Source organism: Microtus oregoni, unplaced genomic scaffold (genome assembly GCF_018167655.1).
Source record: "Microtus oregoni isolate MIOR12 unplaced genomic scaffold, Mior012 000037F_ref0000500, whole genome shotgun sequence".
Taxonomy (NCBI): Eukaryota; Metazoa; Chordata; class Mammalia; order Rodentia; family Cricetidae; genus Microtus; species Microtus oregoni.
In genome coordinates, this window is record NW_024543096.1 from 13,126,645 (window position 1) to 13,141,320 (window position 14,676).

The 14,676-nt window shown below is 41.5% G+C and overlaps 1 protein-coding gene across 3 annotated transcripts in view; it reads right to left on the reverse strand.

Moving 5' to 3' along the window:
• LOC121433221 (cytohesin 1 interacting protein) overlaps positions 1-14,676 on the reverse strand; it is a 63,932-nt gene that overhangs the window by 20,134 nt on the left and 29,122 nt on the right. For 2 of the 3 annotated variants that reach the window (XM_041631567.1, XM_041631568.1), the window contains 3 exons: positions 9,481-9,640; positions 1,374-1,423; positions 975-1,029 (listed from right to left, as the gene is read on the reverse strand). In XM_041631567.1, coding sequence (XP_041487501.1) covers positions 975-1,029; positions 1,374-1,423; positions 9,481-9,549 — 174 coding nt within the window. In that variant the 5' untranslated portion in view covers positions 9,550-9,640. Of the gene's footprint in view, positions 1-974; positions 1,030-1,373; positions 1,424-9,480; positions 9,655-14,676 lie in introns of those variants that run through there. The other variant, XM_041631566.1, reaches the window with a different exon arrangement.

Sequence of the window (14,676 nt, forward strand, 5' to 3'; positions counted from 1 at the left end):
TAGATGACAGCCCACGTGACTGCCTCCGTTCGCCATCTTCACAAACATAATCAAGAAAAGACAGGCAACACATAAAAAAAAAAAAATCTTGGACAGCCACACTGAAACCCATGAAGAAGGGTAAAAATTTCTACCCGTGGTTTTCAAGTAGTAGAGTTATTATCTTATTATGGTGGGGAAAGGGTTACAAATTTCTTATTGTACCCAATAAGGAATGTTGGGTCTCTGTTAAGAGATATCTGGATTTATATATACAAATATACTGTCTCACAAGTATTCCTCTTAACTTGTCCTTTTTTTTTGTTTTTTGTTTTTTGTTTTTGTTTTTTTTTTTTTGACACAGGGTTTCACAATGGAGTCCTGGCTAGCCTTAAACTCCCTTCCACCCTCTGCCTTTCAAGTGCTTGGATTAAAGCCATGAACCACCATGCCCAGCTCAAGTATTTAGAATCTGATAGATATACAGTACAAGAATATGATTATATGAAAATACACTTCTGTAAAACGTCTTTTGCTTTCCTCTTAAAGTCCTGAAGTGTCAAGCATCTGTGTCTGACCTATCATTAAGACTGCAGTGGAAGCCGGGCGGTGGTGGCGCACGCCTTTAATCCCAGCACTCGGGAGGCAGAGGCAGGCGGATCTCTGTGAGTTCGAGACCAGCCTGGTCTACAAGAGCTAGTTCCAGGACAGGCTCCAAAACCACAGAGAAACCCTGTCTCGAAAAACCAAAAAAAAAAAAAAAAGACTGCAGTGGCTCAGCACAAGGAGGAAGTGCATCTCTAGGGAAACAGAAGCTTCAGTGTTTTCTCCCCCTGGTAGTATTTAACATACTGAAAATCAGCCACACACTAAATAAAATCCAGTCCCCATCGTCTTGCTAAGCCTGTCCTAACCACATTGCTCCTTCCAAATATTATGGTGTAATTAGTGTCCGCTTCTCCCTTGAAAATCTAGACTGTTTACAAACTGCCCACCTGTATTTCAAATCCAAACGCTCCATTGTCCTGCTTTTCCACAGTGACGAGCTTTCTGTAGGAAAAAAAAAAAATTAAACCACATAAATAACAAAGCATCATATTTCGAATATATTTAGCATTAACAATTACTGTTACAATGAAAAACTAGTTTTCATTTCTGTAATTCTAGTATGGGTTAGTGGTGCAATACTATCATGCGTGTGTGCAGGTGTGTATGCGTGCGTGTGCACGCACTTGTGTATGTGTGTATGTGTGCGCGTGTGCACATGTACATATTGGAGCACTTACATCCATAAACATCTCTGACAGAGACTTAATAAAAAAGAAAAAGGAAGGAAGGAAGGAAGGAAGGAAGGAAGGAAGGAAGGAAGGGGAAAGGAAAAGGAATATCTTTACCTTTGAGACCAGGAAACTTCACCTAGAGAACTTGATCTGGCCAAAGCAAGCTGAAAAATACAAAGAGCACAGAGTTATCTCAAGGTCTTTAAGATGTGTCTGCAACTGTTCTGGGTTACAAAGGACTTTGTTCATCATCATCCTGGAAACTTTATTAGTTAAGATTAGTGATGCCCATTCTCTCACAACAGCAAAGGAGGGTCTGGGAGAAGAGGGACTCCCAGACATTCTCTTCAAAAGATGAAGAGAAACCCAGACAGTAAGATATTGGGTTGAGGAGAATGCTTGCTCCTTGTAGCAGAATGTCTAGCTTCCAAGGATTGCTTTATGTCTAACCCATGATTATGTCAACCTCTCAAAAGAGCTATAGCAGTTTACAGCCATACTGAAACTCCTACCCAGAGGATGGCATGAAAACCATAGTCCATATTTTCTACAGCTGCAGATGAAATGCTTATATTTACTGTAACAGTTCAACATGTTACTCTTTTTTACCAAGTTAAGATAATCTGTAAAGAATGAGCTCACATACAGAAATATGATTCAAGACACTGGCAAGATGGCTCAGTGGGTAAAGATGATCACAAGCCTTGCCACACAGGTTTAATCAGTGGGAAGGGAGGACCAACTCCTGCATTTGTCTTCTGACTTCCTCATGCATAGCATTACACGCATGCGCGCACACACACATACAGAGGGGGAGGGAGAGAGAGAAAGAGAGAGACACTAACACCACCACCCACACACAAATAATTAGAAACTAAAAAATAGATTTAGGGAAAAAACTGAAGCAGGGACTCCAAACCTCAATTCTGATTATGATTTATTTTTACAATAGTTTAGGAAGTTTAGTGAGATTTTCTGCCAAAAAAAAAAAAGTGAAGAAACCTCATAATGCAATAAATAACAACACATTCACTCCTCTGCTCATTTTTGGAAAAATCGTATAAACAATAAAGCTCTGGGACAGACCCAAACTCTTATAGAAAGAGAATGCCAGCAACAGGAAAGACCTTCGTCTTAAGGGACTGTGACCAGTTTTAGTTTTGGTTTCATCTGTTTAAGAAACATTTTGTAGATGTTAATTATTAATTAGTCCTTTCTTAAAATATTGCTCTAAGGGCTTAAAATGTAACATTATTCCCCTAATTAAGCCATGATATTTTAAAAAATATTTTATTTTTATTTTATATATATGAATATTTTGCCTAAACGTATGTATGTACACGGTGTGCATGACCAGTGTCTGTGCAGGTCAAAAGCCACAAGATCCTTGGAGCTGGAATTGAACACTGCCTGCCAGGAACCTCTATGAGAACACCAGAAATTAAATCCAGGTCCCCTACCAGAGCAGCAAGTGCTCTTCATGCTGAGTCATCACTCCCGCTGATCGGCCATGACATTTAACTGCCAACATAATGTATGTAACTGTCATTCATAAACAAACAAAATGGGAGATCAAAGAGGGTGATAGAGATAACTAAAAATAATGTGAGGATAAAAACCATACATAGAAAATACATAGGAGAAATTAATGTACACAGCACCAATTCCATAGATGCCCACATTACCAGAAATTCAAATTGTCTGGTACCAAATGCCAACAATTTCACAAATTTTCTGGAAGGCCTCACTGTTCGAAATTCAGCCACCAGTCACTCCATGTAATGGAAAGATGATGTTACCACACAGGCTTTCTGTGTAACAACTGCATTGTCCCCTTTTGTCAGTTGTACCTGGCGTCTCAAACAGGAAGGCTCAGGCCCCAAATTACCCTCTAGGCTTGTAATAAGTTTCTAATCTTGATTTATAAGGACTAGGTATAGGATACCTTCAGCAATTTGAATGGTTTGTCATAATCTGATTTTCTGCCTTAATACTTAATGTACACACACACACACACACACACACACTTGGGGCGGGGGGAGGCATGGAAAGATTAACAGGTTTAGGAACTTTTTGGTTACATCAGAAAGCCGCATCCCTGTGAATTGGAGCTAAAAAAAAAAAAAAGAAGGTGATGTTCACAAGCATCTCACCCTTATGTTGTGTTCATATTTTCTTGATCTATTTTCAATATCGCCATCTCCTTGGAATCACCCTTCATCCAGATTGTCAAATACTCAGTTCAGTTTGTATTTAATTTTGTTAACTATAATCCCAATGGAGGGCTTTGTGTTTTTAAAACGGTGCTCTTACTATTATGGTTTGCCATCTCCCATTACCGTCCACACGGAGGTTTATAATGAGACTGTATGTACCCATCTAGACGAAGAGCGTATCTGATTGAAGGCTTTAGTTCTTCGGCTAATCATCTGTGTGCTTTGGGGCTCTGGGGAGATAAACTGGCTTTACGTCTCACCTCAGTGCTTCACAGAGGCCTCAAGTAGATTGTGACTTTAAAAATAGTAAAACAGACAGACAGAACGAAACCTCAGACGCCATCTGCAACTGAAGGATGGTGAGAGATCCCAAGTAAAATATTCAAGTTCAGTCAGATGCGCTAAGATCCTCTTTAACTTTGTCCTTCATTAAATTAAAGCTTCATGAGAAAAAAATTAAAGATGATTTTCAAGAGATAAAAATGTGGAAAATTAAACACGGGTGATTTCAGTCTTCACTGACACTCCCTCCCAGTACTATCCTGTTTTATTAATTTACTTGTATCTTCATACTCTTTACTTCTTTTTCTGATTCCTACACCCCTACCCTGGCAAAAGATATTTTTGTCAAGGCTGGTCCCCGAAAGTCTCAAACATATAGAAGGATTTTAAAACCATCAAGTAGTATAGAAAGAGGGCTAAGAGAAAACAAGGTAAAATAGCGGTATCTTAACACCTAATGCTAAATAAACTAATGTTAACAATTAATCAGTCCTCAAGAACTAACCAGTTGGCAAGAATTAATAAAACATCTGACTAGCACAGTGTTCAGTGCACCTTTCCTAGCTCCATAGACATAGAATTGGTGTGAGCCTCAGGATTTCTTCAACATGCCTTTTCAGTGACAGGTTATTATGGATAGACTCAAATCCAAAATCTAAAATAGATCATACTTCTACATACAGGCGAGGAGTTGCTTACCTCTCTCCTTGTAACAGTTATGTGTAGCTTGCTGGCTAAACAGTAATTGAGTAAAACTCCTGTGACTGATATGTTTGGGTTACCAGTGACACAAAACGTCCAGACAAAACCAGATTATAAATTAGTTTCCATTCTGGACTGGAGGAGATTTTAAACACTGAGTATATAAATACAAAGCAATTTAAATGCATTAGCTACCGTGAAACTCTGACGGTGGCCAATCACACAAAGTCTTCTTGGTTTTGATCTGAGCTGTGCAAAGGGGTGACATAAAAAGAAACTACTCGCAGGCTTCTGCCTTGCTCCCCTGCTAAACTGCCTGTTACTTGGAGTGTGTTTTCAGGCCTTCTCAAGGATCTTCTGAATCAAGTTTTTTCTGTGTCCGTCTCCCTGGCACGCATCAGCCCTATCTGAAGATGTGGCCTTGGAGTGGGTGTTGCGCAGACAGACTGTCCTCCTAGCCAGAGTCTTCCTGCGTTGTCGTGATGGCACACACACAAGAAAGAAATCATGAATGGAGAACTGGTGTGCAATTCACAGCATATGCTGGCAACAGCTGTCTTTTATTACACATTATCTAATATGAGAAGTCTAGGTTTAGCAATTTGGCAGACTTGAAAGCGGCACATTCGGCTCTGACTACAGTAAACCAGGCTCCTTAGCGTCTTACTAGCCAGGAGTCTAGTGATGTCTGGGGCTGATCGCAGGGACGTTCCTCTGCTTTCGGGGAGATGACTTAAAAGGCAAGGCATTAATATTCCACACCGAGTGTCTCCTGCTAAATAGCGATTCGCAGGTCTCTCTTTAGTGGAAAAATCAAGACCAAACACAGCAGCTGTCGGCGGGCAAAGCAGAGAGGAAGTCGGAAACACGGCTTGATGGTGAAGCCTCCTCAAAGCAGCTCAGAGACCAACACAGAAGCACTTTGGCTGCTGAGGCAGATCTGTGTTCTTGTCCTGGCTCTATGAACTCATTTCCTGTGAGAGTTGTGGGTGTAGTTAGGGGAAGGTCTGGATTCAGAGGTGAGCTTCTTCTTTTTTTTTAATACTTTGTTTTGAATTATGATTCTTTCCAATTCTCTGCCTATCTCACTTTTATTCCCAACTGTTCCATGAATACAGTTCTCCCCCATCTTTTGAAAATCAAACAATTATGACAGAAAAAAAATCAAACTATGTAAAAACACACCAGAATAATGAAACTGAAGTCAATGCCCTAACTTATAATACCTCTATGTGAGATAAATAGCACATTCCCGCTTCCAGGAAGGTCTGATTACAGCCCCACACCTTTTGCAAAAGAAGAATGGTTGGGTATTTGACCCAGCCTAACACTGCAGAATTGATTTTGCCTAATGAGATACTGGCAAAATTCCAAAGAACATCCTTGTGGGCAGACCCCAACCAAGAACTACACCCATTACAAGCATTTAGCACCATCCCTAACCTGAAATTGTGCGTGAAACCAACTTTCTAGAACCTTCCAATTTAGCAATAATTTCATCACTCAAAGGAAACTAGACAATGGCAATCAGTTTGGGTCTAATCCATAATTAAACTGCATACCTGTGTGCCAGCTTCCTGCTTCTCACTGCCACACGAGGCGAGAGCCACCTTCATTGCAGCCTTGTGAGAATGTCAGGCAGGCACTGTCTCTACCCCTGGAACATGGCATGCTTACAAGATTTCCCTTCTCTTCCATCAACCTCCCTCAGGGTTTTCTATTGCAGGGGCTTCGCCCCAAAAACCTATGTTCAGAATTAGAAGTGTTACTGCTGTGTCTGGCACTCGCCGACCAATGCAGGTACTGAAATAATAGACACACACAGAAATCTATTTTTAAACAATTAGGAGTGCAAACACCCAGTGGATTCTGGGTTAAGATTAAGGCGAAGCTAGAAGCTAGCCAGATATAGCTTTGCAGAAACCAAAGCCACAATAACAAGAAGTACGAATGTTGACGTCAGCCCTCAAAGTGTTGAAAATAACAGCAGACAGAGGAACACCTGCTGCGGCTGCTGTGGCTGCTATTGCCTCACGGGAATCCTGCTGCAGACCATGCAGACAGTGCCAGAGGGGTGGCTTTTGTTGTTGCTGTTATTGTTTGCGTTTCTAAGAAAACAATTAATAAGAAGCAAATGTGCCTGTGGAAAATCATAAAATCTTGACATACACCTGCATGAAGTTTCACTGACAGTGATTACATAGAACCATGAGTGTCATGCTCCAAAGGTTTGGTTTAGAAAAAGGGTTTTGTTATTTTTTTAAAAAAAATTCTGAGATGGGGTTTCTCTGTGTAGCCATGGATGTACTGGAACTCACTCTATCGAACAAGTTGTACACCTGCATGAAGTTTCACTGACAGTGATTACATAGAACCATGAGTGTCATGCTCCAAAGGTTTGGTTTAGAAAAAGGGTTTTGTTATTTTTTTAAAAAAAATTCTGAGATGGGGTTTCTCTGTGTAGCCATGGATGTACTGGAACTCACTCTATCGAACAAGTTGGCCTTGGCTCAGAGATCACTACCACCACTAGGCCAGAAAAAGTCTTAAGAATAGGGGAAGTATATCACACAGTGTGTTAAAGAGTATAAGAGAAAGCAAAAAAATAGAGAACACATAATAAGTTAATGGTCTAAGAAGTCTGCATGCTCACACATTTTATATGTCTACATCCCTCTTACCATTCCCTCCAATAATCACCGAATCCTATTGGTTGTCCGTTTCCAATTCATGGAATCCTTACTCAGGCTTAAAAGCCAGATGTGCCTCATTGGCCTTCAGTGCCATTCACCACCAGGTCTTTACCTCTTCACTGCTTCATTTCCTCGTTCTCCAACTACTGTAAAAGCCCGCCCACCAACCTGCCACTTGTCTAGAATGAAGTTCCTAAATTTCACAACATCTCAAACCTACTCAGTGGCTCTGGAGACTGGTCGGATTATAGTTAGATTTCTGCATCCATCCATCCATTCAACCAGCTGAAGGCAACAAGATTCCATAGAAACAAAACATGACATCTGAACTGAACATTTACGTTTCTTTTCTGTAATTCTCCAAATGATACAATGTGATAACTATTCATATAGCCAGTGATCATGTCTTAGGTATGAGACCCGATCCTAGCAGCTTACATGCAAATGGGCTGCCATTTTACATCAGGGATTCCAGCATCTGCAGTCTTTGCTTTGCTTGGGTGGGGATTTTAGAACCATCGTGGACAGCAACAGCCAACTGGACTGCTTTCTCAAGGAAATTTACCACAAGTCTATCTCTCCTCTCCAGGCACACTAGATCTTCCTGACACACTAAGCACTGTGACTGTGTAAAATTGACCCCAAGGCACAAGAGTTTGTGCCTCCACCTTAGGGAGTCCCTTGTTTAGGGGTACCAGACTGCAGGATGGTTTTCAGAGTTATGTTACATATCTGTTGTGTAACACCTGTTTGTTCTGTCCCTAAACTGTAACCCTTCTCTAGGAAGGAAATAGGCCCTTGTGGCTGATCTAGATAGTTTGATGGTTTTCGCCTTGCAGGGGTCCAGCATGATTTAATGATTGAGCTGAAAAGGAGATGTGGAAAGATCCATCCCTTGATGTAAAATTAGCAGGTTGCTTTCCTGCTAAGTAATGTACCCAGAGAACAAATCATAGATTAAACAAATGAACAGAATTTAGTTTAACAGCTTCATGGCAAATCGAAACAGAAATGGATCATACTTTATCTAAAACCTGAGTAAAGATGTTGGTGTTTGCTGTGTTGCCCATTTATAAATTGATACAAATGTTCATGAAACTTTAAATCATGAAAGCACCTTGGATTGAAAGTGATAATCAAGTCTTGGCAAATGATGCCATCATCTTCATCGCTGTGGAAAATGCCCAGGAATCAGTTCACCATATCACTGAAAGAAGAAGCTGCCTCTCCCCCAAGCTGAGACTCTGCAGTACTGAAGTTAAAAGCATCTAGAGAAGAACACGATGCATACAAGAATGCAGACCACAAAGCTATACTCTCAGTCTATCAGCCAATTCTAAACATCTTGTGTACAATGGCTGTATGAAAATTCAAATATATACTTTGGAACAATCAATATGATCAAAATATACAAAGAAATATGTGGTTAATTAAAGGCCAAAAATTCAGAACAAATTCTTGTAGACATAGATTTTCCCAAGTGAGTGCCCATGTCTAAAGAAAGTTTATGCAATAAAAATCTCCAAACAGCCTCTACCAAGCTCCGAGTGCCCCACACATTTCCTTACTTAAGGAGTGCAAAGTTCAAGGATGGTGTTTCTGCCATTGCCTAATCAAATGAATGGAATTTAGTGCAATAGCCTCTTTTTGTAAGGGACATAATGTGAGGGCGGCGGGCACCTTGCTCAAGAGGCCACAGCCGCTAAGCAGTCAAACTGGGTGTTTAGTCAATGTTTACCTCCCCACGAAAGTCTTTCTTCCCAACAGCTCTGGGTTGTGTCAGTGCTCAGGAGCTGAAGAATTAATTTAGTTCACAACCCTTGTGTTCCAGGATGCATCATCTCTTGACTGGGAACTAGTAGGACTACCTAGGCCTGGAAGTGAGACCAGGAGTGGGAGAATCGATGGAGACACAACGGGGAAAATTCCGATGCTGCTGCTTGCATCCCTGTAAACCATCTTCAAGCTTGTTGTGCTCAACAACTTCATTTTACTTGAGTACATACTTAAAAAGAAATATTTAAGTCTTACTTTTAAAAAACTTAAGACTGTTTCCCCATCTCCGGAGTGCTACATTGTCTCTTTTGCGCATGTCACCTTCTTCCCCGCACATACAGTCAATAACTCCCAAGTCCTGAGTGGATTGACTTGGTAGAGAGGTTGACCTTAGGAGGGGGAAGAATTCTCTTTTGGATATGAACCAACTCACTCTTAAGGATGGGAAGTGAGGCTGGGAGTCAGGGAATTCATGGAGACACGCAGGAGCAAGTACCACTTCTGGCTGTTATCAGACAAACATGAACATTCTAGACAGAAGTGCAATCCTACCTGTTTTCGTCCCCGAGGCAAAGTAGCCACAGTGTCTGCCAGCATCTGGATCCTTCTGCTGTCCTCCATCGTGAGCGGGCCCGTGAGTGTGGCGTAGGCGCTATAAGCGGGATCAGCAGGATACTCCAAGTTGCCATTGCTGTTCTGCTGCTGTAGAAGCCTTTGCAAAGACATTGTGGACAAAGATTAATCCCGCCAGCACATGCTGCAGTGGCCTTGCTGGAGGGGAAGTGAAAGGCACCCTCTGACAGGCAGTCAAAAAGCAGCCAAGCAGAACGGACCCACGTGACTGTTGTGGTTGGAGGTACAGTTACACAAACCCTATCTAGAAGGGCTCCCACTCCCCAGGGCTCTTGGGAGAACCTATTGCTCCTTTTCTACAAAAAAAAAGAAAAAAGAAAAGAAAAGAAAAGAAAGAAAGAAAGAATCACTTAATCACTTTGCTTTTTTTTCCTCCCTCAAACAGCCAGAACACTTAGAATTTGATACTCTATGGCTACCTGTTTTCAAACAGAATTTTCTAGTTTTTAAAGGAAAAAGGGTCTTACTCAAGTTCTGTCATCTGTTTCCCACCATGCCCTTATTTAACATTAGTGCCTCAGTGTGCATTGAGGACAGCACCAACCCTCGGCTCTGAGGGCGCTGAGCATCACAGGTGCTGGTCATGTTGCTCTCCGGAGAGTCGGTGTAGTGCTCCTCCCTTGAAGGGCATCCTAGCTGGCTAAAGTTCCTCAAAAAGGCATTCATTCACCTCAGCTGTGGCGTTGGCACCTGCCTTCTTACCTCCGTGCTGCTCTGTCCTTCCTGAAATTACCAATCAGCTTTACAGGGCATAATGGGGAGGGAAGGGCAGTACGTGTAGCTTAGAATGTTGGTCATGTCCAGGACTGGACATAGCTGAAGCGTTAGGGGGAAAGAATGGGGTAGGTAAGAAAGAAATAGGCAGACTAAGATAGCACAGGATGGCCTAGCTGTTCTAGTGTGCCATCACAGGGTACCTGAAAACAGTGGCTCTTTTTTATTTTTTTATTATTAAAGTCATTTGAAGAGAAGAGGTTTCATAGAGAGGCAGAGCAGGACAGAAGGTAGAATCAAAACAAAAGTAAAAAGAAGAAGAAGTTTTAACTAGCACAGAGGTCAAGCATGCATCTAAAAGTCATTCAGAAGGTCACCACCAGGATTGACGCTAGAAGGGAATGTGTGCGCTGGAAGTTGAGGTGAATTCAGCTTACGCAAAACTTGCCAAATGTGAATTCTAAAGTCTTCAGAATTAATTAGAAGAGGGAGCCAAATCAGAGAATGGGGAAGCTCTACCGTCGTATGACTCCTTTCTGTTGGAACTGGATTAAGATAGAAGCGAAATGGTATCCACCAAAACATAAAATCCAGGTCAGAATACACAAACACACACCCTTTCAGGGGACAGGGAAGTGTAATTCAAAAGGGAGAGGCAGTGACTTTTGTAGTTAAACACAAATGAATCATAGAAGTATTCATGTAAGGCATGCACAGCTCTGAAAGTGCATTATTATAAATGTATGTGCAAGTACGTATGTGTGTGTGTTTGTGTGTGCCCATGTGTGTGCATGTGTGTGCGGAGTGTGTGCATGTGTGTGTGCATGTGTGTGCCTGAGTGTGTGCATGTGTGTGTACATGCGTGTGCACCTGTGTGTGTGCATGTGTGTGTGTGTGTGTGCATGCCCACATGTGTGCATGTTAGAAAGGGATATTAGAGAGGCTATGAAGCATGTAACACAATTAATGGATAACATTCATCCTTGTCCCCTAGAAACTTTACAGTTAAGTAAATGTGTTAATATTTCAAAACATCAAATCTAGCCAAGTTTTATAGATGAAAACTAAAATTGTATGAATTCGGTGTTATAAAATATTAGATTGTAGACTGTAGATCTTAATGATTAACTGGAGAAATCTGAAAGTACTTTTCACTATATAAGTTGTGGAATGCATTTATCAAGCTGAATCTTTTAATAAGTACACTTAATTTTATACTCCATGAAATATCAGTCAAAGGCAGATCTGCTCCCTGACACACCAGTCCGGTCACACCCACTAATTACATATTTATGAACTGGCCAATTTCTATAGCTCTGCTCTCTGTTCTGATTCTTAAGGCCTGTCTCAAGTCACTTATTACATATTTTAACTAACATCCCAATCAGAAGTGTCAGTTGTGATACAATGTATTGAAGTACTAATCTTTCAAAGGCAATGTAGCCTTCTCTCTACTGTGTAGATTTCAGAAGTCCTGTGCTTTTTCTTTTTTTCCCTCTAGGATTTACTTTCAGAGAATGGTAAGTGCCTGCTTGCCATCTCCCTTCAGCCTCTACATCACTGAGGAGGGGATGCCGAGGATGAATCTGGTCGAGCTGCCCACCACGCAGGTCTCAGGTGTGCTGCACTGTCCATGGAACAAAATGAACACAGTCCAAGTTCTTTTCTCACTCTATCTCTGAAGGGGCCTGTCATATTTTTTTAGGTCATTCCTTTAAGCCCTAAATACTACACATGGGTCATAGTTAGAGACATTTAAGACTGTACATTAATGCACCGTTTCCTCTCATTTCTGGAAATCAAAAGACATCTTTTAACTTTAAGTTTGTGTTTTATGTCTTCTATGCAAAAATTGTGAAAGAAATGTCTGTCAATAAAAGTAAAAAAGGAGTTAGTTATATTTTAAAAATTAATTAAGCAGTAATTTTCTGAAGCATTGGGGAAGAAAAAACAACCTAAGGAAGGAAGGAAGGAAGGAAGGAAAGAAGGAAGGAAGGAGGGAGGGAGGGAGGGAGGGAGGGAAGGAAGGAAGGAAGGAAGCCATTCCATAGGGGCTATCATGTTCTTAAGGATGATGTGAGTGTGATTACAGATCTCTTTAAAAGACTGCCTGCCATGTGCTTCAAAAACTAACTTTTCATTGTTGAAAGGCAAGTAATCCTCTTAACCTGGAGCATTTTGCTTTTCTGTAGAGATCCATCTTTAGGATGAATGAAGTGAACCCTGAGGGACACGGAAGATTTGGTAGAGGCAGGTAAAGAGATGTACTAAGTCCAGAACGCAGACAGAAAGGCAGGAAGTTCTTCAAGAAACTGTGGCCAACCTGCTAACCATCCACAAAAATAGCAAGTATATTGACCCTACTGCTCCAACGCCAGACCCCTAGTTTCAAATCCTGGTCTGATGGTTTCAGAATACAGACTAAAGTGTATCCCACGTGTGCACATGTTGAAACCCTAACCTCCAGTGTAGACGACCACTGGATAAAGAGGTAATCAGGGTCAGCTGAGGTCAGTGGGAAGAAACCCTGATCTAAGAGACCGTGTCCTTGAGAGAACGCACATCAGAGAGGTCTCTTTCCATTGAGGACACAGCAAGAAGGCAGCCATCTTAAGGCAGGAAGGGATCCACAGTATCAAGTCAACACCTTGATCTTAGACTTTGAAGTCCCCAGAGCCCTGAAAACAAAATGTCTGTCGTGTAGAGCTGGCCAGGGTCTTATCTTACCAGGCCTGCTATGCTGGATGTTGTCCAGCAGCCTGAGCTGATTCATGTGCTCTCTAAACCTCAAGTTCCACATGTATCAACACAGCATTTAGGAGGACCGGGCACTAGAGCCCGTGTGTAACTCACAGAACAAAATAAACTATTACTGGTCAATTTTGATCTAAGTAGTCAGAGCTCGAAAGGGAACGCTCAGATGAAACAACCTTAACTCCACATAAATTTGCCTGCCAACTACCCAGTACCCACATGTGCCGCAGAGGGGCCTCATCGCCCTTAGGGAGCATAGCGCTGGAATACACGTGTAGTCCCCGAGGTAAATCAAGATGTGTTCGCAAAGCATTTCCACATCCATTTCCTAAACTCCTGTGTTCCTTTCAGCTCAAAATATCTGTTAATTCACATGAACATGGGAGAGAAGTGAACGGGTTCTGAATGAGGAGATATCTGACCCCGTCTAGTTAGATCTCCATTCCAGCTTTGTGACGTTATTTGTTCAAGACTTTATTTGGCTTCCTAAAATGTCATAGTGTTTTGTTTTATTTTATGCCCTTACTATACAGGAAGCTTTTATTTGGCTCCCAGATATAAGCAAGACATGAGCCAACGTCACATAGATGAATGCGGAAAACTCTGGGTTTGAATTTACAAAAGGTGAATTTAATTTTGTAAAGTTACTTATTTTATTTTTAAATATACAAGTCATTTTAAGGCTTTTAAGATTTTTAAATTTTTGGTTGGTGTGTGTGTGTGTGTGTGTGTGTGTGTGTGTGTGTGTGTACGCACATGCACGCAAGCACACACATGTGGGCATGGTACCGTATGCCCACATGAAGAGGATGTCAGAGCTGCTAGAACTGGAGTTACAGGAGGTTTTGAATGACCAAACATGGGTGCTGAGATCTGAGCTTCGGTCCTCTGGAAAAGGAGCAAGTGTGCCTAATCACCGTGCCCAACCTCTAGTGCCCTCATCATCTTATTTTAAAGACTGCCTTGGGCGGACGGACCTTTCCCTTTTCCCTGAATAAATGGAAATTAGATACCATTCTCAAAAGAAAAATAAAAGTATTCATCTTCGAAATAGGCAACCTAAGGTTATCCTGCAAAGACTTTCCCCAGAGAGTAACTGGTTCAAGGGAAAAAAGTAACAGACTCAGCTCATGAAGGTAACAGCAGTGAGGAGAAGCACCAAGGGCAGGATTAGAAATACTAACACATATTTAAACCAAAAAGAGAAAAAAATTAACCCTAACATAAGTAATAATTAGCAGAATGTTCCTAATGTGCAAACAAGGAAACATTTTTCTAACCTATTTGGGTTCGGTTCACTTGCTCATGGAGCCATGGGTGGACCATGAGAGGCCCCCAGATTCATCTGAGGCATCTAGTCTTATCAAGATCAGCTTTTCTTGAAGTCCTCTGATGAGCTAACTCTGTCTTCAAGTGCAAAAATAGATATTTTTCCACATTCATTCACTCCTTTATCACAGAGCAACATCGCCGGCGACTTCGTAAAAGTTCCGTTCCTCCCTACTTCAGCCTTGGAGAGCATGCGCACAGCAGAGGGTGGGTGTCGAAAATAGGTCTGTAAGAAGTCCTGGGGTCGGTGTAAAGTGGCATGTGGGTCCCTTGGAGCAGGGGATGTGTGTAAGTTTTGAAAGTCACCTTCTTTGCCTG